The sequence below is a fragment of the Anneissia japonica genome, unplaced genomic scaffold, assembly GCF_011630105.1.
Source record: "Anneissia japonica isolate Jap-2015-1 unplaced genomic scaffold, ASM1163010v1 scaffold7731_len1735946_cov199, whole genome shotgun sequence".
Lineage (NCBI taxonomy): Eukaryota > Metazoa > Echinodermata > Crinoidea > Comatulida > Comatulidae > Anneissia > Anneissia japonica.
In genome coordinates, this window is record NW_022758997.1 from 1,284,204 (window position 1) to 1,308,491 (window position 24,288).

At 34.5% G+C, this 24,288-nt stretch overlaps 4 protein-coding genes across 6 annotated transcripts; 3 read left to right on the forward strand and 1 right to left on the reverse strand.

The window, feature by feature from the left end:
- Positions 1–3,646: 3,646 nt before the first annotated feature.
- LOC117125507 (fatty acid-binding protein, intestinal-like) lies at positions 3,647–5,810 on the reverse strand. The gene is made up of 2 exons (XM_033272014.1): positions 5,684–5,810; positions 3,647–4,760 (listed from the first exon to the last, which is right to left on the reverse strand). Exons 1-2 carry the CDS (start codon positions 5,744–5,746, stop codon positions 4,347–4,349), a joined length of 477 nt encoding a protein of 158 aa, XP_033127905.1. The 5' UTR covers positions 5,747–5,810; the 3' UTR covers positions 3,647–4,346.
- Positions 5,811–6,875: 1,065 nt separating this feature from the next.
- Positions 6,876–8,971, forward strand: LOC117125518 (fatty acid-binding protein, intestinal-like). Its single transcript, XM_033272030.1, has 2 exons — positions 6,876–6,985; positions 8,226–8,971. The coding sequence occupies exon 2, from the start codon at positions 8,252–8,254 to the stop codon at positions 8,642–8,644; it is 393 nt and encodes a 130-aa protein (XP_033127921.1). The 5' UTR covers positions 6,876–6,985; positions 8,226–8,251; the 3' UTR covers positions 8,645–8,971.
- Positions 8,972–10,317: 1,346 nt separating this feature from the next.
- On the forward strand, positions 10,318–12,249 carry LOC117125521 (fatty acid binding protein 1-B.1-like). Its single transcript, XM_033272032.1, has 2 exons — positions 10,318–10,446; positions 11,489–12,249. The coding sequence occupies exon 2, from the start codon at positions 11,493–11,495 to the stop codon at positions 11,880–11,882; it is 390 nt and encodes a 129-aa protein (XP_033127923.1). The 5' UTR covers positions 10,318–10,446; positions 11,489–11,492; the 3' UTR covers positions 11,883–12,249.
- An 869-nt stretch (positions 12,250–13,118) lies between these two features.
- Positions 13,119–24,113, forward strand: LOC117125483 (PHD finger protein 10-like). 3 transcript variants are annotated; one of them, XM_033271977.1, is made up of 13 exons: positions 13,119–13,264; positions 14,243–14,898; positions 15,021–15,148; positions 15,602–15,685; positions 15,824–15,960; positions 16,178–16,306; positions 16,779–16,888; positions 17,366–17,501; positions 17,859–17,975; positions 18,842–18,877; positions 21,518–21,626; positions 22,329–22,441; positions 23,178–24,113. In XM_033271977.1, exons 1-13 carry the CDS (start codon positions 13,217–13,219, stop codon positions 23,424–23,426), a joined length of 2,052 nt encoding a protein of 683 aa, XP_033127868.1. In that variant the 5' UTR covers positions 13,119–13,216; the 3' UTR covers positions 23,427–24,113. The 3 variants fall into 3 exon arrangements, with proteins under 3 accessions (XP_033127868.1, XP_033127869.1, XP_033127870.1); XM_033271978.1 differs by lacking the exon at positions 18,842–18,877 and adding an exon at positions 19,905–19,940; XM_033271979.1 differs by lacking the exon at positions 18,842–18,877.
- The last annotated feature ends 175 nt before the right edge of the window (positions 24,114–24,288 follow it).

Below are 24,288 nucleotides of genomic sequence, written 5' to 3' on the forward strand. Positions count from 1 at the left end.
TGTCCTAGGGGGTCCGGAGGCATGCCCCCGCGAAATTTTTGTGTTCTAGACGCCCGAAAATAACATTTGAGGCGTTGTGGGCTATCATTTTTTTCTTTTTCTTTCTTTTTTCCTTTTTTTCCTTTTTTTTACCTTCCAAAAGTGGGGGGGGGCGGGGTCCCCCAAATCCGCCCCTGACAATAAAGCATGTTTTAGTGAAGGCCTATACGTGGTTTAACTAAATTCCAGGTACATCTGTTTGGTGTGTCTTAAAGTAATTTTGCCGTTTTCCATGCATTATCGTTACTAGAAAATACCTGTGATAGGTAAACCTGTATAGGACATTTCTCCGTGGTTAAGGTAAATGTTTGCACATAGATACACCATCGGGACGCGACAGTGTAACACCATGGTTACATCATTTATAGACATGTCTGTACAAAAGTCAGTAGGGCTTCAGTGTTTGATTTATATACGGTACAAAATTATTTTTATCTTAGATAATGCCCTCTTTATACACAGCAATATTCATAAAACCTACGATAGTGTTATCGGATGCATTCGTTTACAGTCTAGTGCTCTTGATTTTGGTATACAGAGTTAATCTTGTGATAGCGATTACTCGAGTAGGACGCTGTATGGAAAAACCGATGATTGACAAATGGGGTGAGAATCGAACGAGATGATAGATCGATTGGGATGAGTGGGTCTACTACTACCCGGATCTCACACCCAATCAATGGCTACTAGGTTACTTTGACACACATGTTCAGTAGCGCTAAAAGGGGTACAGTTTCACCAATTGCAAGTGGATCAGGCTATAGATTTTTTTTTTTAATTTAAGAATAAACGACAAATACCTAAATAAAAAAAAACAATAGGGCCTATATTCTGGGATGGCAATTCGGTCCGTACCCCATGCGCGTACAAAGATGTTTATTCATTTATTCACTATTTACAGTATACGACGTTTAGGAAGACGTGAAAGAGCATTAAATATAGGCCTACTCCAAGCCCATTTGGTAATACAACTTCAGAGCTTCAAAAACTAAAACAATGCTTTTAGTAGTAGTATACGTTTCTATATTTCTGTAGGGTCTTGCTACTGTGTATGTAAAACCTATGCTTGCTTGTTGATGTTTATGATTTACCTGACTGTAATTGGTAACTTCGGTTTGACACGACAATATGGTGAATTTTTAGGCATTGTTCTTAAAAATTCGAACCAGTTTACTTGGTTTTAATTTTATTATTAGATCTTCTTTGAGCATATGTAGGCCTATATGGATGCTAAATAAACGAAATTCAGACTGTAATTGGTGACTTTGTTTTGACACGAAACTACGGTGAATTTTTAGGTCTTGTATATGAAAAATACGAAACTATTTACTTGGTTTTAATGTTATTATTGGATATTCTTTGAGCCTAAGTTGGATTATATATGGATATTAAATAAAAGAAATTTAGACTGTAATTTATGACTTTGTTTTGACACGAACGAATGGTGGATTTTTAGGTCTTGTAGGCCCTATAATGAAAAATACGAAACAGTTTACTTGGTTTTAATGTTATTATTGGATATTCTTTGAGCCTAAGTTGGAATATATGGATATTAAATAAAAGAAATTCAGACTGTAATTGGTGACTTTGTTTTGACACGAACGTATGGTGGATTTTTAGGTCTTGTAGGCCCTATAATGAAAAATACGAAACAGTTTACTTGGTTTTAATGTTATTATTGGATATTCTTTGAGCCTAAGTTGGAATATATGGATATTAAATAAAAGAAATTTAGACTGTAATTTATGACTTTGTTTTGACACGAACGAATGGTGGATTTTTAGGTCTTGTAGGCCCTATAATGAAAAATACGAAACCGTTTACTTGGTTTTAATGATATTATTAGATATTCTTCGAGCCTATGTAGGCCTATATGGATATTAAATAAACGAAATTCAGACTGTAATTGGTGACATTTTTTTGTGATACGATACGGTGAATTTTTCGGCCTTGTATATCAAAAATACTAAACAATTCACTTGGTTTTAATGTTATTATTGCATATTCATTAAGTCTAAGTAGGCATATATGGATATTTAATAAACGAAATTCATGACGAAATTAAATTACACTTATAGCAATAAAGCGTTGTTTGTCCACTCGAGTTTTCAAACAAAATCTTTGTCACCGAAAACTTCACAAAGTTTACAGGGGTAAAGACACGCCCCCTTATCACATACGATTAAGTGGTCAAAGTTAACAGTTCCCATAATGCACTGATTTCACAGACAGACCTCCCCTTAGTCAACAAAAGCTAAAGACATACCTCTTAAAAGCATGGTAAGAGTAAATACTTGGTATATAACAATTACTGGAATGATTTAGTTGTTATTGTATATATGCAAATGTAATTTAACTAACTCAGAGATATCTTAATTTCATGTTAATTTCCAGCAAACTCAAACACTTACATTTCATAATTAAGGGTGTTGAATTGCCATATGAGTAGAGCATAACATTAATAATTAGCGTTTGCAATATATTGTCTGTTTGGTCTGTTCTTCTGAAAAAGACTTGATATTTTAATTTGTATATTATTATAATGTTGAAATTATAAATATTACCACAAAAAGTAATTTGTACTGCAAATCACGCTTGGGAACGGTTGTTTTGCAACCTGTAAATGTTGATCTTCGCTTGTTTCTTAGGGTTAGACACTTTGCTTTTAATTATCACGTCTTTCGGATGGGACGTTGATCCGTTGATTTCACATGCATAATAGTTCGAGTCTGCATATTACCGTGCATTCATACTGTATTTTTTAAAGCATTATGCTTGAAATCTGTCTGCAATTCATGTTTGAGGCGGTACATAGATTGTTGCGACAACAAGTTCCTAAGAAACAAGCCAGTAATTTCTATTGTTTGGGCTTTTTTGTGACGACTCAATTGCTTAAGCTTGCTCATTGTCTCTACGCCAAGTACTCTTCTGACTTCTCCGCCTGGGCTGCTCAAGTAAGGTTTCGGATGAGGTCTTTCCAGCATGACTTATCTTTTGCAAGAGTTTTGATGGTGTAGAGATCGTTAAGTGATTGTAATTTTTTAGATCGTGTTTGTTATTGATGAGTGATATGAGGTCTGATTTAAGGGTTATAGGTAAAGTCGTTCTCGTCTGCCTCCGCCTCAATTAAATAATTAAAAAAAACCGTCATGTATATCATGATGAAAGCAAAGGTCAGCGATTGATGAAAGAAAAGGTCAGCGATCGACTGTGATTATGAGATTATGAGCTTTATCACATTAAGCAATTCATTTCAGTTATTGTCGACAGTGGCGAATCCAGGAATTCAAAATAGAGTTGGCCCAGGGAGGGATTTTCACATATAGAGGGTCCACCCACCACAGCCCAAACTGTGTTGGGGTTGAGGAAAGGAATTGTTTGATTATGGCAATTCTAGATAGCGGGAAATGGCATTCTAAGACTTAAATTTTATTATGATTATATGTTTTTTTCTATTTTTAAAAATAATTTAAAAAAATCCTAAAGCTGTAATACATTGATTTTCCCAATACGTTTCCACAATTTCAAAGTCACATTCTTCGTCGTTGCACACATACCGTGTTGAAATACAATGATTTAATAACAGAAAACTGTCCAATACTCTCAATACAGATTTTATACATTTTATTTTCGATTTTCTGTTTGTTACCCACGTCAACTTTGTTACAAATTTATGTTCTTTTCAACCGTTTGATAGGCAACATGCTTCATTGAAATTCGGATATTTCAGTTGTTTTCTGTCCATGGTAGCTAGTTTTTTTTTATCAGCGGTTAAGGTGCAGAATAGATTTTGGAAGACCATATGATCAGCTAGAGGGGTGTATCCCCATACTGAGGCTTGGTGTTTTATTTAGATAACGTGTGTTTGTTGTCTAGGCTTCAGCTCTTTCAACAGGCCTAGGCCTATATAGTAATTATACACTGCACATGCGCTAAAAAATAGTTACAATTCGGTGCACCATGTTAGGGCACGTTGGTTACCGTATTTATCATTTATATAATGTTTGAGTGCATGTTTAGGCATAGGTCTACACTACCTACTTTACATTTATGCAAGAAGCAATAATTACTGAGATCAGAATTAAATTCTGGTTTTCTGATAGCCTAACCTTTAGGCTATACGATAACTAGGATTTAATATATAATCTATTTAAAAAATATCGAAACGGTAACATTTAGTATAAAATATGTCATTTTAAGCTGTTGTGTTAATAAGACTAACATACATATTCTTATCTCAGTTAGCTCGATGATACAATCATTTAGTTCATAACACATCGTATGCTAATTTTCTAAATAGAAATAATTTAAGACTTGTTGAAATATCTCTTGGCACTGATGCCACCAAAGTCGAAGGTGACTACCATCTGACCACCGACTATCTCGCGTGTCACTGAGTTGCCACCTGCTCCTTTCAATACCAATTTGTCTCCCTCCCATGCTGCTGTTACTTCAATGTCTTTGCCTCTCAATTCTTTGACGTCTTGATCCACGAAAGGAATACCGATAGAGAATTTGGCCTCGCGTGTTCCAGCGGCTGTGGTTGTCTTGATGACGAAACTGTCACCGGACTGGGTGATGACTACTGTAGAACCTTCGTCAGATGGTCTTTTTTCTGCTGGAACTTTGAGAGCATCCAGAAGTGGTGCGAGACCTTCGCTCTTGGCGAGGCTCCATGTTCCACTGAAGTTAGCAGGCATAATGTAGCGGTAAAAAGTCGACTAGAATTACAAATTTAGAAATAATATTATCTTTAAAAATGTTGCGCATATTCAGTGAAGAACAAAGCTATCAACTATTAGAGTAAAAGAAACAAAGTTTAATACATTGTTGACATTTATAATTAAACTACATTATATTGCAGTTATGATTCCATGAGAGTCTCAGATAAAGTAAGAAGGAGCATTCATCACACCGATTTTAACAAGAAAGTTGGACTGCGCTCAGGGCCGGATTAAAGGGCTGTGGGGCCTTGGGCTGTAATTGCAAGTGGGCCTAAATACTCTGTGGCTAAAACACAAAACCAGATTTTCGGTGATATTTCCTGGGTTTCGTGGGCTTATTTTTGCCATTCGGGCCCGTGGGCCTGGGGCTGGCGCCCCAAAAGCTCCTGTGTTAATCTGGCCCTGGCTCCGTTGCAGGAGATTTAGCATAGGGCCTACTCAGTCCACCTGCAAAATAATTCACCTTTATTCTGCAGAGGATACGATAACAATGTTACCAAATATTACATAAAATAACTCCTTAAGTCAACAAAAGCCTCTATTTTTGTACACTGACTTTTTCTTTAAAAGTTATATGGATACAACAACTGACGAAAAAGACTAGTTAGAAGCCATGACTCAGCAAAATCATGGGGTCACCAGACCAGACCAAATGAGGATTGAGACCATTGGAGAAATAATAGCGATTACTTCATCACAAGAAGAAGGGAGAATTATCAACAGATCTACAACACATAAACATTTGTCAACACAAATGAATAACATTATTAGGCCTATATGTTTTAGGCGAGTACTGAAAATCTCATATGTTGCCTTATAGCTGCAAGTCAAACGGAATTTTACACAACCACAATATTACGTACTACTACCAGAAATTTAAAACTATACAAAAAGTATATACATAGTATATGGCAACTTACCTGTGTAGACAAACAAGGGGGATGGTGTGGAGATGTTGGTAGTTGGTATCTAACTACATTCATGAGTGCTTATATACTTTACAAGACCTTTCATGTTGCCGACAGGTGCGGGCACATCCAGACAGTCATAAAACTTTACCGATTAACGTTCAACAAATTCAAATTTACGATGACATTAATTGAAAAACAAACTGTATTTTAGTCTGACTCGTGTTATTTGTGGTTATTTAAAAAGGACTGTTGTATCGAATCATAAAAACGTTAATGTTTACTGAATAATATTCAATAATAATTATAATAATATTATTATATTTATACAGCTCTTAATACTCCGCCGCCTAATAGTACAGCAAACAATCATAAAGTTCATTAACTGATAACTTATTTGAGTTTTTACCTCTTTGGATTTGTCCGTACCGTATAGGCTACGTTTATTAGTTTACTTTGGTATCTTTTATGATGCCGGGAATTTGGAATTGTGTGTTTAGACTGCACTGAGCCTGTCTTAAAAAGGTACCACGCCCTCAAGAACATTCAAGATCAACGTTTTGTCTTTCATCTGTGGACAAAGGTTAATTCCCTGGTTTCACTTCATAGGATTGTGGAATGAAAAGTTTCCCAAAAAATGTGACACTGTCTTGTCATTATTCATTATTTTATATTTAGAAGAAAAACAGTTATAAGCTTGCATAGACACAAGCTGACTTTTATAAAAAAAAAAAATTCATGACCGCCAATTTAAGGAAGCAGGCCTATGCAAAAAATATGCATGAATTATCAGACTTCACTTGACTATATTTGGCAGAAAAAGTAACAAATAACAATTCTGTTTGAAACAAGTTACAAACAAACAAAATGCATTGACAAAAAAAAAACATTAAAAAAATCTATTGGAAACATAGGCCTACATAAATACTAAGAAATTGAAATATCGAATATTATTTTTTTAGTTTATTTTCCAACACAAAATACCTTCAGTCTAAAGTTTCATTAACTAATGGAGATCAAGTATCAAATCCTAGATAACAAAAAAATCCCAGGTTTTTATGCTGATATTTGATATCTTAAGTAAACAATAATATTAAATATTACCATTTTTGTTGAATACTCAAACTTTACACTCGATAATGAGAGATGCTAATAGGTATATTAGTCTGTAATTATGATAATGTGAGTAACAAATCGGCACATGAAAGAATGTCAACTGCATAAAAGCGTGGATGTAGCTTCGACGTTTCATTCACCTACTGTGACGCTACCACTAACCAACTTCCAGTTACCGTCTTTTAAACTTAGTATTTGGTAAGTTGTTCTTACTTTTGAAAATTTTGTTAGAGTTGTTGATTTGGATGCTTCGTTAGGTATTGTCTAAAATATCTCAATTTGTTTTAATACTTCATTGATGCTTTTATCGATTATTTTTAATTTCATCCTTCTATTTTATCATTTTTATCGTTTAATTTCTTTACTTTTCTAATAACTTTTATAATTTTATCTATAATTTTTAAAAAGCGTATTGTAAATTTTATGGATTGTATCATTATTTGTATGAATATTATCATATATTTCATCATTGTCTTACCTTTAGTCCTTTATTGAAATTTCTGCCTCTGCTGTTGAGCATGTTAGCAAGATCGGTAGTCCAGGAAATACCACCCCAAATTTTTAAATGGTCATTAGTTTGCTTGCTTCTTAAATTCTTCCTTATATTATTAATGTTAGGTATATAATTAGATTGTATTGTCTTGTGTACTTGTAAATTTGTGTGCTTTTCTGAAGGTTAAACAAATTTACTACATCCAAGTATTCATTTTACAAGCTTCTTAGAGTTTTATGAAGGAGCTTTTATCTACTTTTCAACATTTTCAAAGTTTTATTTTTAAATTGGAATTGATTTGATGATTTATTTGATAAATAAAGAATTAAATTGATTGCCACTAACACGAAATGATATCCAATAAATATCTAAATATCTATTCAACTAGATTTTGTAAAATTAAAAATATTAAACCGAATGGCCGAGCGGTTAGCAGGGGCGCCTCAAGATATAGCCATAATATCGTCACTGGTTCGAACGGCACGCTCGCCTATGGTTCTGGTGGTAGAACAAGTCTTCTCGGATAAGGACTATAAACCGTAGGCCCAGTGTATACAATGGCTCGTGTGCACTATAAAGAACCCAGTATATCCTTCGAGACGAGTAGGGGATACCCCGGTGTACTGGAACAGACAGCCCCTGTGGTGGACGACGAGAGTTGCTGGTACCGGGTAACTGGGTAGCACAGACACGAAGGGACCCTAGGGGCGAAGAAAGTCATTGATCGAGATCCTAATCCACATATCAAGCACCCTGAGCATCTTACACTAGATGGATATGTGCGCTATATAAAACTACACTATTATTATTATTATTATTACTATTATTATTGCACATCTAGAACAGCTTATTTACTTGTCTGTGTCCGCCATGTTTCTTTCCTAATTTCACGCCCATTTTAAGGCTTCATTTAAATTTCAGTGCCATGCATGTTTTTTTTTTCAGATATTTAGTCTCAACCTCTTCACACTATGCCTGTTGACTTCAGTGGAACATGGAGCCTCGCCAAGAGCGACGGTCTCGCACCACTTCTCGATGCTCTCAAAGTTCCAGCAGAAAAGAGACCATCCGACGAGAGTGCTACCGTAGTCATCACCCAGTCCGGTGACAGTTTCGTCATCAAGACAACCACAGCCGCTGGAACACGCGAGGCCAAATTCTCTATCGGTACTCCTTTCGTGGATCAAGACATCAAAGAATTGAGAGGCAAAGACATTGAAGTCACAGGAGCATGGGACGGAGACAAATTGGTACTGAAAGGAGCAGGTGGCAACTCAGTGACACGTGAGATAGTCGGTGGCCAGATGGTAGTCACCTTCGACTTTGGTGGAATCAGTGCCAAGAGGTACTTTACCAAGTCCTAAAGGCAGTTCTAGTAATGGTTGTACGTAATCGGAAGACCAAAGAAACCAGGAAAAGCAAATTATTGATACGTTACGCCTACTCGGGTATTTCGAATGTCATGATGAGATCAGAACTTTGCTAAACTCCGGTTAATGTGAACATAATGACGTATGGTCTAATGAATGTGATATACAATGGGTTGATAAATGATTGTACGAATTCTATGTAAATTTTGAATCAGTTGATATCTTCCATGTGAAGAGATAACAATAATTATGTTAAAACAACACAATGCTGTAAATTTGGTATTAATGTATTGTTTGAAATAAATTTCATAGACCTATCGATTCGCATTTCATTGTTAATTATGCCGTAACATTACCTTTATGTCTGATAAGTGAATCTAACAATATATCGCCTAATATTTAGTTAATCTCTATGTCTATTTGGTATACAGTATTTTGCAAAGTTGGCAGTTATAATGGTGATGATGACAACAAAACTACAGCTACAACAACTATGATGACAATGATGATGATGATGATGATGATGATGATGATGATGATGATGGTGATGATGATTGTGAGGATAATGGTGGTGATGACGATAATGATGGTGTTGGTGATAAAGGCGACTATGATGATAATCGATGAGGATGATGTTAATGTGAATGGCGATTATTCCTGACGAGTAAACCTGGATGGTCAGTAATCGATGGAAGACAGACAGATGACAACAGCAAATAAAACGATGATTATGGTAAAGATAATAAAGGAAGATTATGATGATGATGACAATGATGATGTTGATGATGATGATGATGGTGATGCTGATGATGGTGATGCTGATAGTGAGGAAGATGAATGGTTACCGCTGATGAGTACTTAACCAACAAGAACCGAAATCCAACGTGGAAAAATTACTGTGGTTTGTACAAGTGCACGCATACCAGTAGTACGTTAAATGACATTTGCTATACATTGCATCCAACTGGATAACTACACAACTCAACTTAGCTGTAGGCCTAATGATTTTCTCCATTAAACAAATAATAATTCCGTTAATGTCAATATGTTTAAAAAAAATTAATACAAAATATATGTAATATTACTTTATAAAATAATGTAATAATTTTTGTCAACATAATACGGACCAGTAAACTTAAAAATGTATCAGCTAATGCCACGGCTAATAATAGTTATTTGATCAATAATAATATTAATACTTAATAATGATAATATATCCGCCTATAGACGCTCATGGCGCTTTTTATCTCCCTTATGCGCGTGGTTACATAAATAAGTACATGTTTCTACCCAGTTCCATAAAACGTAAGTGCCTATAATAAGCAATCGGTCATTATGGTATAAACGATCTATCATTACTACTAATGACCAAGTAATGAATCAACGGACAAGAGTTTATTATCGTACGTCTCCACGTTGGCCAATAACAGATATCAGTTAATTTTGCTGATAAATATTATTACACTTTATTTTACCATCGTTTTATTAGTTATGGGCTCAAATAACTACAATCCAGCTGATAATCGTGAAATTAAGATAAAATAAACAAGGAAATTAATTGTCATTCCATGATGGGAAAGTTATTTCCATCGCCAACTAGAATCATTTTAACTGGACAGTGACCAGTATCAATCTAAACGACTGACCAATCAGATGAGTGAATGGAATGACGGTTAGGTAACTTGCCGAGAGAAAGTATTAAAACACAAGGGTTACGAAGCAGTTCGGCACTGTAGTTATAAGAAGCACCAGCATCGACAATCTATCTTATACACCTCGCCTCGATCCGAATCAAGGTAAGTGTTTGTACGCCTACATTTCGTGTAGCCAGAGTTCAGAAAGTGAGAGCTATTAATTATAACGTTAAGCAATATTCGTGCGCGTATTGGGCTTGGTAAGGTATTAAAGCCTATCTTATTTTCAGGGCCCGACTTGACGAAAGATGTTATTTTTATTAAGCATCGGTTCCTTCTTGCCAAGCCCCGCCTGTGTTACCTGCATATTGTGATTGCCGTTTCACTTCGCCTCTTATTTAACTGTAAACCAGTGGCTAAAAATTGAGAAATAAAAAAGAAAATTATATTATATTTATTTCTGCGAGTACCATTTCCGGCCAGAATCATACATTTTCTTACCTCAGCCCCACCCATGGTATGACTGAGGTGGTATAAACCTTCCATCTGTGAAAGTGCCTCCATGACCCCCCCCCCCCCTCTACAGGTATTTCAAATTCCTGGATTCGCCACTGATAAACCGAAAGGTCCACTGATTAATCTCAGATAAGATAGTATAACACATACTCCAAGCACCGAAATGCACGCCATCGTGTCGAAATTCAATATTTTGACACTAAATATGTCATCATCAGAAATCAGTTATGAATTTAACTGATAAACCGTTATGAATTTAAAGAAATTCATTTTATTTGTATAGATTTTGAAATGAAAATGATTACATATAGCACAATAACTTTGGAGATAGTTAACGATTAGTTAAGCTTAACAAAAAGTGTTGATTTTATGCTGTAACACGGCAGGAAGAGCCTGAGGTTTTTTTTGTATGTAGCTATTCTATGTAGAAAAAAAATAGTCAAAAAATTGTTTATGTCGATTGAACTTAATACGAGCATGCGCAGTAAAAACTACGAATTGACTTATAATACAATCGATTGGCCATTTAAATTAGTTGGTTGGTTGTTATTTTTAAACTTTTCCGTTGTAATAAATAATGGTAGTGAATTTTCTTTTTAATTGTTTCTTACTGCATTACACATTTTGGAGCTTACAGTTCAGATTGTATTCGAATCATTCATCATATTACTATTTTTTTAACCTCCAGGACAATGACTTCTTTTTCTGGCAAATGGGCTTTGGTTAGCTCTGACGGCATGTCCAATCTTCTTGACGCTCTGAAGGTTCCAGCAGAAAAGCGGCCGCAAGACGAGAACGCCACAGTAGAGATCGACCAGAGCGGCGACAGCTTCAAGGTAAAAACCACCACTTCAGCCGGTGCCAGAGATGTCAGCTTCACCGTCGGAACTTCCTTTGTCGATCCTGACATCAAGGCTTTGCGAGGAAAGGATATCAGTGTGATGCCTAGCTGGCAAGGAAGCAAATTGGTGCTGACTGGAGAGCAGGGAAACACATTTACCCGCGAGCTGGTTGGCGGACAGATGGTTGTCACACTCAACTTTGGTGGAGTCGTAGCTAAACGAACCTTCAACAAGGTGTAATTTAATTAGTTATATTCCAACTGAAAAGTCTGGCGGCTTATTGTGCACCTGTACTAGGCCTATATGAACATTTTTTATTTGTACGTTAGCCTAGAACACATAAATCTACAATAAAGGAACACTGAAAAGGGCAAGATGACAATAGAAAAGTCGTCTAATAATTATTATATTAAAGTATGGCTGGAACAACGAGTAATTAAAAAAAATAATAATTAGGCCTAGACCAACGTCTGCTAATTCAGAAACACTGCAGTCACTGAATGGTTGTTTCCTGCATAAATGCTCAAATGAAATATACATAATTAATATACCGTACCTTGGTATATGTAACTTTATCAAGACAATAAAGGTTTATGATAAAACATGATCAAACTTGTACCTATGTTTGATATTGTTGTCGGTGTATTTTAAAACATTACCTTACTTTAACAAAATCACAAATCTTTAGGTACACCATGTGTAAACATATGTTTTTGGTGTAAAAACACTGGTTGGTTGGTTGTCTCGGTGTTTCGGTGAGATTGCCTTGACCATCATCAGTAGTCATTACCGTACTGATTACCGTCACTGATATTGGAACATAATCTCAACTGGGATATCATTGATGTGGGCCTCAGGCCCATTTAAATGTTCTTTTAGTCCTACTGTGAAGACTCACTGAAAACACGTGACGTGACTGATAACGAAACATATTTTAAAATACATTCTTCAGGACGCCCATAACCTGTTAACACTTACTCAATAATCAATCAATCAATTATCAAATCAATCAATCTAATAATTTTATTAAATTCAGAGAAGAGCAAGCTGATGATAATAATAATCAATTTATCCATCCATCCAGTGGCGTATCTAGGGGGTGCGAGGGTGGGGGTGCGTCCGCCCCTCCAATATACTCGCTTCCCCAGTCACCCACTCAAAAAAAAATCAAGGTCAAGTAGTTAAAAATCACCTTATTTCGTGAATTAGCGCACCCACATCTATGGCGTATAAAATTAGATAATGTTTGGAATAAACGCCCCGAGGCGTTTATTTTTTCCTTGAATTTGAGTATATACGTATCCATTTTATACAAAAAAAATAATAAACGCCTCCCTCGAATAAACGTCTCCTCGAAACCCTTCTCAACAATAACGCCCCGGGGCGTTTATTCCATTAATGAGCACTGCTCTTACGAACTGATGAGAACAGAATGGCTATGTTTTTTATGAATTATAAATAGCGCCACCATCAAACCAAAACCAAAACAAAGAGATCTGGAGACGGAGTGATGCTGACAATTTCTAAAATAGCAAAAATTGTATGAAACTGTATCTGTAGATGTTAAATTTGAAATGGATTTATCATTTAAAAGAAACAATGAAGTAGAAGAGAAGGAGGAGGTATGCAAGAATATTGTTATACTGCATGTTTTACTGTGGTAATCCTAGGCCCAGAAATTCACCGGCAAATCTATACCTGTTATTAGGTCGGGCAGCGGCCGCAGAAGCTGTCGTTGTACGCTTGGGGATAGCAAACGTTGTGTAGTGTAGTATAGCAATAGCATAGGCCTAGCTTAGACCTTTCTCTATGCGTAGAGTACAGTACATAATGAGTTGGTACTAATACTGGAGAAGACATTCGGCCCGGGCTGCTTTCTCTAGGGAACAGTGAATTACACTGTTCCCTGCTTACTCGTGGTAAATGATGGCACTTCCTCTTATAACCATAACTAATTAGGTACTAGCACCTATAAAGTAAGCGCCAGTGCAGTCATTTGATGCACAGTAAGTAAGGTCATGATGTTTTTTGGTTTTTTTTGTGGACGCTCCCTGCCTGGTGGAGGAGTGCAATACTTCCTCACAAGGTCTGGCAGGGTGTCTTCAGAGCAGGGGCGCTGTGGTGGTGCCATCTGGGTATAGGTGAATTCCCCGTCGGGTAAGCATGATGGAAATTAACTTTGTCAAACTGAAAATATTAATTTGCCAGTATTGCAGTCTAATTTAAATTAAAAAATTAAACCCAAATGAGGACTGAGTCCCTAGGCCACCCTTTAGTTCTTGTTAGACTTTTGGACCCTTGTCGATAGACTTCCTGTCAGAGCAACCACTGGTTTAGGGTGGCCTGCCAACCCAACACCACTGAATCATCAACTCTCTTCAAAACTTGTGATGAACTCATTTAAACGGCCCCTACCTTTTGTTAGGACTTTAAAATACTGTAACTATAGGCCTAGTGATTAAACAGTGATGCTATCTTCTGTAACTAGCTAACCTACTGAATAGATAGGTGTACTCTAGAGTAAAAAGGATGTTTACAATCTGAAAATTCAATTAAAATAATTATTTTTTCATTGTGATTTTTTTTTTTTTGCCACTCAGACAACTCGGATCAACACCGAATTCACTTCAGTTGAACACTTAGATGTCGACATAGGAAACGTAAATGAAAAAGCAGAAAAGGCAGAAACTGAGATATGTGAGAACCAAGTGAAAATTCCACTTGAAAATGAATCAAGAGAACCTTCCCAAGAATTACCAGAAGACTTGAGTACAGGTGGTGATAAATCTAAGGAAGGAGAAATTAAGGAAAAATTGTGCTCAGATTTGGACTATTGTGAAATGGCAGATTCAAGGGGGAAAGTTGAGATTGAAAAAGAAGAACAAGTAGAACTGGAAGATTTGGATTATAGTGAAATGACAGATTCAAGGGGGAAAGTTGAGATTGAAAAAGAAGAACAAGTAGAACTGGAAAGGAAATTCGAAAATGTGGTAGATGATGCATCTGAGAGTTTGAAAGCAGATGATGAAAACAGTATTCAAGAAAAGAAGGAAGAGGAAAATGAAAAGGAGGAAAAAGATAATGAGAAAGAATGTGTTCAGAAAAATGTGCAGGAAGAAGATAGTGTTGAGGAAGTGAAAAATTTAACGAAAGAAATGATAACAAATGGTGACAAAGAAAGGGAAAATGAAACAACTGAAGAGAAGATTGAACAAATGGAAGAAGAATTTGAAGAGGTTGAAGAGGAAGAAGAAAGGTATTACACCATTTAGAACCAGTAAAAATGAATTAATAATAAATAATAATAAGTAATAATTAATGTAATTAATAATTGCTTAGATTTATTATGACTGTTGTGTTTTATATCATTGTTTTCAGCATTTCTATGCCTCCTGAGAATTTGTTTGAGTATCAGTGGCCACCTGATAGAATGGGAGAATGGTACTTTGTACAGGAACAGATTTCTGAATATCTTGGTGTGACATCTTTCAAAAGGAAATATCCAGGTGCTGCTCTTATAGTCTTTCCACCATTCTTTAAATCAACTGATATTTTACAAATTTGTATATATTTATTATATTATTGAAAACAAATGAATATTATTTGAATATTATTTGTTTTATTGTTTTTAATTTTAAAAAGAAGCATGTCCTAATGGCCTGATCTTGGAGGGTAGAGCCACTAACCAGTAATCTGGCGGTCTTGGGTTCCGACATTGATGCTGACAATATAATTTTTTTTCAAACCATCATAACCACCATATAACATCATTTTTATGTTTAAATGCTAAACTTGCTAAAATTGAATACTGAATAGTTTGTATGTATATAGTATATGAATTTTTTTTAAAGTACAATATATAAAATTATTTTTAATATTGCAGTTATGCACAACACATTAATTATAAATTATGAAATTAAGGAATTTATGATTTTACTTTTTAATCTTATATCTGTCAGATCTTGAACGACGTGTGATGGACATGAAGGAAAAGGATTTCTTACGAGAGCGTGGAGTGGTAACTGAGGAACAGGTCACTTTGGGTATGGGAATAAACAGGGACAGATGGTTTTAATACTTTATGTGAAGAATACAGGACTAACTTTATCTTCATACATCATTTAATTTCTACATTTTTTTTTTTCAAATAGATATTCAAATATATATTTATTTAATTAAAGGCCTCACAGCTTTGAAATCAGAAGATGTATATGACCTTATGGTGAAGGACTATAACAAGAAATACACAGATTATCTAAAAGTTTTACAAGAAAAGGAACGACAAAATATTAGCAACAAACATAAAGAATATGAGGCTGTAAGTACTTGGATTTGAACCTCAACATTCATTGATATATTTCTGGTACCATGCCATTGTACCACAATGTTGATCACTAGCTTCTAATGATTTAATTATATAATTAGAAAAACACAGCGCTATTGCCTGATGATGACGTGGGACATGTCGAAACATGTTTAAAACATTCATTTACATAATTTTGTGTATTAATCTAATGTTCTATACATTTATCCAGCCAACTGTAGATACAGGAAAAGTCAAGGAGTACACACAACGAGCAGTAAAACAAGCTGCAGAATACAATGCATCGTTAATGCGAGAACGCAGGGAAGAAAGGCAATACTTTCTAGACGTACAGACAATGGTACCCAATGGCACTTATCAAATATTTTAATGCTTAACATTTGTACTATATTTGATAGAAACGTATGAGTATTTTTCTAATTATTATGTTTTCTTTGTTTATATTTTTATTGTTATTATATTGCTATTGCTGTTATTGCTATAATTATTCATTGGCAGATCCAGGAATTTTAAATAGAGAGGGCCCAGGGAGAGACTTTCACATATGGAGGGTCCTGACCACTTCCGCTCCACCAGAGTTTTTAAAACCATTTTTTTAAATTAGGGGAGAGGAAAGTACTTGGGCTGGCTTGGGGCCCCCACCGCCTAGAATTTGCTTCTGTCACTGATGTTGTTGTCGTCGTCGTCGTCGTTAAGATTATTTTATTAATATTATTAATATTTATTTATTATTATTGTTATTTTATTATTATTATTATTATTATTATTATTATTATTATCGTCTTCATCTGAAATTACTTTATCAAACAAAGGTTGTTCAAGTTTCCAAAAACAAAGTCAAGCAAATAAAGAAAGGATCAACCAAAGTGGATGGATATCCTGTCGCCCTGATACCAGGCCAGTTTCAAAACTTTTACCGAAAGTAAGCCCTTTATCTAACCTGTTATAGATTTATATTTTCTGGATGGTAAAGAAAAAGGTTTTTTAAGACTAGGCCTACTGTTTTAATTTGTGCAAAATCAGAATCTTCATCCTATGAAAATTCTATTCTATTAATTTGCAGTACATCACGTAAATGGTTTTGAAAAAAATTGATGTGTTAGAATATTTTAAAGTTTTGAATTGATTGTTCTTTTCCTCTTCAGGACAATGTAGTGATAGTGTCATCTGCTTATGTTGAGAATTTAATCAAGATAACCATTAACCAAAAGAAAAAAATATCATAATATAACTAATATAGTGACAATTACAACTGTTACCATTTCCCATTCTACAAACCCCTCCCTACAAACAGATCCAAAACACACACAATACCGATGCTTAAATCACTCATTCATATAATCAAAGATGTTAAAAATGCTTTTATATTTTAAATTTCATTTTTAAAAATATTTTTCAGATATACACCAGAAGAGCTTAACTACTTCCCATTACAGACTGCACTCTACGGACCAGTAGAATTGCAAGACCAGCGTAGGCTAGGACAACCCGGCTGGGAAGACGAGGAGGAACCAATATCAGATTTCAGTGAACCGGTACGGAGAACAATACCTGTAACAAAATAATTTCTATGGTTTGCCCAAATACTGCTTTCGAATGAACCCCCTTTGAGAAACCAAACCATATTGCAAATTTCTAAATCTTAGTTGTACAGTCCGTTGGCTGCTCCTTATTAGAATAATAATAATATGCCAGTATCATACTGCGCATCATACCATTCATGGACTCAATGCACTTTATCACATTATTCTGGGGAAGGGGAAGGGGGTGTAGCAGGGGAGAGATTATTTGTTGTTTTTATTCGTTTAATGCTAAGTATATTAAATGCAAAGTTTGTACAGAAATATTGAGCAATTTTCTTACATCTAACATTCTCTTGATATCTGTATAAGGGCTCTCCGGATCATGCATCAGCCATTCCAACAACCAACATTCCCCCACCTGCTATATCTATGGATCAGCTAGAAACTTCTCAGAAAGAACAGCAACAAATTCTGCTTTCTTACAAGGTAAAGTTTTTGTCTATGTCTATAATTTAAATGTCTATTAAATTCTGGTATTTGAAGGGAGAAAGTTTTTTTTCTCTAAAAATCACTTTTGTTTTAGTGTTTACAGTCATATGATGAGAGCGTTTTTGAATTTTTAGAAGAGAGAAAAATGATTCTCGTAATGGTATTTAATGAAATATGACTGAGGGCAGTGTTTGTTACTTGGAGATCATTTGTGTTTTTTTTTAGTTTGCATGATTTGCATGTTTAAATCAACTAATATTAAATAAGATATGCTATTACTTTTCCAAATAATATAATAATATAGAATGATATATGAAATGAACATATTTGCATTCATAATAGCATGTGATCACATGAAAGATATACTATCTATGATAACTGTATAAAAAAAAACCTTAAACAATAGAAATGTTATATTTAAATTACCTAAGAGCTTCTAAATTTGAAATTGACAACAATTGTCATTTATCAGATGCGTAATAATAACACATTAATAAACATGATTACATTGCGCATAATATCACACCACTCACTTAGTGTTGCGCTAGCATAACTTGAGTTTGAACCTAGTCTTAATGATTGGGGTCAAGAAGGGAGCATTCACGTCCTGGCCCTGTTCCTACAAATCCTTTCACCATTATACACGAGAATGTCGAGTATTTAGACCTTAATTGACATGGCTCTACAGAGTATGAGCTTGTGAATAGACTCAACAAGAAGAACATTTAAATCTTGGGTGGTGTCTGGCATTTATCATAGACAGTACATGTTTAACCTTTGTATTTATTAGCTCAACATCCAGGCACTCTAATGAGTTTTGATGCTATCTTAACATGCTTATATTTGTGTTTTTGATATGCAAGATGGAGTCAGCAGACAACAGAATGAATGCATTTCAGGTGATAAAGTTTACTTCAGCTGTTTCATCTGATTCTCATGGAATCATACACGTAGAAAATCGAATGATATACTAATAAGCATTTAGTTTTCATAAATATTCATCCATTTCTAATACTCATGAAAAGTCATTGGTTTCGTATCTTAAGAATATTCATGAAGAGTCAGTCATTGCCATTAGTTATGAATATTCATGAGATGTCATCAGCTAACTTTTTCATGAATGAACATAAGTAGTAACCCCTGTCTTTTTCTATGAATATTCAAAAGTCATTGATTTTTATATCTTATGAGTATTCATGGGGACCTTATTTCATAGATGAACATTAGAGGTTATCACGTCACTCTTCTATGAATATTCATGAGTTTGTTACTTGGAGATCATTTGTGTTTTTTTTTTAGTTTGCATGATTTGCATGTTTAAATCAACTAATATTAAATAAGATATTCTATTACTTTTCCAAATAATATAATCATATAGAATGATATATGAAATGAACATATTTGCATTCATAATAGCATGTGATCACATGAAAGATATACTGTCTATGATAACTGTATAAAAAAAACCTTAAACAAATAGAAATGTTATATTTAAATTGCCTAAGAGCTTCTAAATTTGAAATTGACAACAATTGTCATTTATCAGATGCGTATTAATGAACATGATTACATTGCGCATAATATCACACCACTCACTTAGTGTTGCGCTAGCATAACTTGAGTTTGAACCTAGTCTTAATGATTGGGGTCAAGAAGGGAGCATTCACATCCTGGCCCTGTTCCTACAAATCCTTTCACCATTATACACAAGAATGTTGAGTATTTAGACCTTAATTGACATGGCTCTACAGAGTATGAGCTTGTGAATAGACTCAATAAGAAGAACATTTAAATCTTGGGTGGTGTCTGGCATTTATCATAGACAGTACATGTTTAACCTTTGTATTTATTAGCTCAACATCCAGGCACTCTAATGAGTTTTGATGCTATCTTAACATGCTTATATTTGTGTTTTTGATATGCAAGATGGAGTCAGCAGACAACAGAATGAATGCATTTCAGGTGATAAAGTTTACTTCAGCTGTTTCATCTGATTCTCATGGAATCATACACGTAGAAAATCGAATGATATATTAATAAGCATTTAGTTTCCATAAATATTCATCCATTTCTAATACTCATGAAAAGTCATTGATTTCGTATCTTAAGAATATTCATGAAGAGTCAGTCATTGCCATTAGTTATGAATATTCATGAGATGTCATCAGCTAACTTTTTCATGAATGAACATAAGTAGTAACCCCTGTCTTTTTCTATGAATATTCAAAAGTCATTGATTTTTATATCTTATGAGTATTCATGGGGACCTTATTTCATAGATGAACATTAGAGGTTATCACGTCACTCTTCTATGAATATTCATGATAGTCTGATTTTTATTTGTTGATGAATATTCATGAGTATTCATCCATTTAGAATTCATGATGAGTAGAAGGTATCTTAACATTCATGATTCAGGCACTCTGTCACATACATACAGTATTATGTTATCATTTGCCATTCTTGCTTCAGTTCTATGTACTACAGCCTTATATATCTCAGTGTCATATTTATTTGTCCCCATTCAGGTATATTGGAATTCTGTTGCTCTAAACATTCTTACAGAAATAAAATATTAACAAAAACATTGTAATTTAAATACTATTCTGCTGCGTATTATTTAGCATGTGATAATTAAAAATTGCAAAACCTTGTTGCTCTACACATTGTAGTTTTAAGGCCTCCTAACTTCTTTTTAAATAGCTTCTTCACTCTTGATCAATGGAAAACATTTCATTGAACAATGTACAAGCCTTTTTAATTATTTGTGTTAATTTGAATAAAATCACCTTTCCATACAGCCATAGTAAACCAAACAACTGTAGATGTTGCACTTAGTATTTAACACAATTCAGTTGAAAGTGGTTACTTTTTGTGGTGATGGGATACATATTTCTAAAAAGTTCTTACTTAAATTTATTTCAGATGTTCTGTTATGCTTTTTTTATTAAATAATTTTCATTATATTATTTATTTATATTCATATAAGTGTATTTTGAAAAAATAAAAAAAAAACCTATTTTCTCCATTGGAATTTAAACTCCAGAACCTCCAGGTACAAATAGGTTGCTTAATTAACTATGCTATGGGGCCATCATAAGTATACATCCTTGCTTTGCTGTTAAAGGTGTTTATCAACATTTCTTTTAAATTTTCAGACCCATAACCAAGGGATGGAATTTTAATGATTCAAACTACCTTTTCGACCAAGTAATTTTCTGACAAACCAAACACTCCTTCCACTTCCATAAAAAAATGATTAAGTTCACCATTTTTGCTGGAATGCTTTAGCACCTGTGGACTTCACTTACTGATCCCCACTAAGCTTCTTTCCCTTGACCCCCAAATTGTGTGTACATACTCCCAAAACCTTTAACTGTCATTAGTAATCTTCCTTAAAAAATCCTGGTTATAATATTCCATAATATTTTATATCAAACTTGACCACAGTAAATGGATACATTTTGTGAAGGACCAGAATAAACTAATGTACGATTAGTTGTTAATCCATATAATATTATATCTTTTTACCTTTGTAGCCAAAAGAAATTGATGATGCGATTTGTGGAATATGTCTGAAGGACAAATCATGCAACAAGTTTAATCTGCCTGAGGAGCTTATACATTGCGCACAGTGTGATAATAGCGGTGAGTTTGTACCGGTTCATCAGGGGTTCAAATCTTGCTAACATCAGAATTTTTCTCATGGTCGAAAACTCAAACTTCATTTGTACAGCATCATAGAATAAAGAATTTTAGAGCAATATGTATAATCATATCTATATATATATTCTATTTTATATCCATATTGCACTGTTGTAAATGATGTTCTGTATAATATATGAATGCGAAAGTAAAAGAACCAATCAAAATTCTTGTTCAAAACTGTCAGCTTATATATATATATAACATTTCATAAATGTACCTGTTGATAAGTGTTTCTGTTTGCTTGTGTGTTATAACAACTGTTGGAATGGCACCTTATAAATGGAACGATTGATTGACTGGTTGATTGATTGATACCGTGGATACTAATCTTCAGTCTTTAGGACTAACAGGTGTAAATACATGTCAAATTGCATTACACATTAACATATGATAAACTATATTGTCCAAAAAAACAATGGAATTTTTGTTAAGATTGTATGTCTACACTATACAAAATGTCAAAGTCAAATTAATTTATTGGTGAAAACAAAGGTAAAATTGAATTTGCACAGTGAAATATAAAAAATTGATAAATAAATGTAGATAATGTTATGTTCGAAAAAATATGAGTATATTTAAGAATAATGAAATATTATATAAGACAAGAAGGCTAAGAATGTCATTATTATGTTATATTTTCAGGTCATCCCAGCTGTCTAGAGATGAATAATGAACTGGTGGATGTGATAAAGACGTACCCATGGCAGTGTATGGAGTGTAAGACCTGCTTCTGCTGCGGACAGCCTACCGATGAGGTCAGCGTAGTAAACAGCACTTCTACATAATAGGAGCTTTCGATTGCACGATAACGGCAGGACCTAGAACGTGATGACGTCACTAAAGATGTCATCTACGCATGTGAGAACATTGAGTTCTCGTTGTTACATGGATTCTAGGACGCAATTTTGCCCGAATCTATATTGTGTAGAGAATGTAACATGGTCACGGATGAGTGAATTTGTTCTAGTGTTATGTAGTCATGCATATCGAAAGCTTCCTAATAATGGATGACTATATGGTCAATCGGCTCTATGTACTGTATGGCTGTGGAATATGCCTAAATTTATTGCATTGAAATGGAAACTAACAAATTGTTGAAAATAGAATTAAATTTAGAATTTTTCATTTTATAGTTTAAGTTTAAAAGCCTTTTTGAGGTTGAAAATAAGTTGAATTGTTACACATCCCAATATAAAGAGATGTGCTGAGCAGTTGGTAAGGCAGGGGCACCGGTTAGGTCTTTCTGCAGGATGTATCTTTGTAAATGTAAATATGGGGATTAATTGGTTTTGTCAATGCAACATTGATTTATTTTTTTATAATTTAAATTTTAATGTTTGTATGGTGTTTGTCTTGTGACCCTGACACTGACCTAGATTTTATGTTTACATTCTTTTGTGAAATATTATTGAATAAAGAACCATTTAATAAGAAGGGGAAAACTATCTTTGAATACTACCAACATTATTAACATTATTATATTTTTTACAGGATAAAATGATGTTCTGCGATGACTGTGATCGAGGCTACCACACATTCTGCGTTGGCCTTCAGGAGATCCCCACTGGAAAATGGGCGTGTCCTAGCTGTCTTGCAACCCAGGCCAAAGAAAAGGAGCTTGCAGCGGCAGCTGCAGCGGCGGCAGCAGTACCAACCCCTGAACCCGTGATGGCGAGCACTCCGTCTGCAACGCCACCACCTTCCAAGCGGAGAAGATCAGCAAAGAAACGAGACCTTTGAACTTTGCATATTCTAATTAAACTTCTGATCCAAATAAACTATGTATTGTATTACCAAGACAGATGAACTTTTTTATTTACTTTGAACTCTGTTTGGTTATCTGGATATCTTAATTTTGACTCATAAAGCCACATGATTCTGTTACCAAATATGTATTTTGATACATGTTCGAAATCGACCATGGTCATCTATCTTTTTTTTATATAGAGCATGGTACAGTGGTAAGGCTTTCAGCTTGCAATCAAAAGATTGCAAGTTCGAGTCAGTTGGAAGTCACTTTATCTTGTTCTTGGTACTTTATTATCTATGATACATTCAAGAGTATAAACTGGGTACCTGGTAGCAATTGAATAATTTGGAATTAAATGTGTGTGGTGCAAAATTAGCTGCACTTCTCAAGGAGCATGGGAAGTTTGACACTTGTACGATCCTTTATTCAATGACCTGCAAAACAACTGTGAAGTCAGTGGCTGTGTCTGAGCATTGCAGCTAATCACTGAGATGGAAAGCTCAGGATAATTACATTTCAATGTAATTACTAGGTTATTTAAGGACTCATAGTAAATTATTACAACAAACGGGACACATAACTAAATGAACCCTTGAAAACACATTTTTATAATACTTTTATTCCGATTTTATTTATGTGCGAGATGGATCGTAAATAAATATACACTCAAACCATAATTTCCGGATACAGTACTTTGCTTTTTTAACATACATTTTTTCCAGCATATACAGTATACTATAAAATATAGCGATTTGTTTCATAAAGGGCGCGCAAAGCAAATAAGAGATGATTTAGGTCAAAAAAAATATGTACAGTTTTTCGGAAATTGCCAGAAAAAAACTGAATAAGGAT

What these genes read in the sequence shown, in the direction of transcription:
- LOC117125507 (XM_033272014.1), bottom strand. Translation starts at nt 5,746, where the DNA reads ATGAATGTAGTTAGATACCAACTACCAACATCTCCACACCATCCCCCT. An exon ending in CCCCTTGTTTGTCTACACAG is followed by an intron (nt 4,761 to 5,683) that starts GTAAGTTGCCAT and finishes TTGTAATTCTAG; the next exon opens with TCGACTTTTTACCGCTACAT.
- LOC117125518 (XM_033272030.1), top strand. Translation starts at nt 8,252, where the DNA reads ATGCCTGTTGACTTCAGTGGAACATGGAGCCTCGCCAAGAGCGACGGT.
- LOC117125521 (XM_033272032.1), top strand. Translation starts at nt 11,493, where the DNA reads ATGACTTCTTTTTCTGGCAAATGGGCTTTGGTTAGCTCTGACGGCATG.
- LOC117125483 (XM_033271977.1), top strand. Translation starts at nt 13,217, where the DNA reads ATGGATTTATCATTTAAAAGAAACAATGAAGTAGAAGAGAAGGAGGAG. An exon ending in AAGTAGAAGAGAAGGAGGAG is followed by an intron (nt 13,265 to 14,242) that starts GTATGCAAGAAT and finishes TTTGCCACTCAG; the next exon opens with ACAACTCGGATCAACACCGA. An exon ending in GTTGAAGAGGAAGAAGAAAG is followed by an intron (nt 14,899 to 15,020) that starts GTATTACACCAT and finishes CATTGTTTTCAG; the next exon opens with CATTTCTATGCCTCCTGAGA.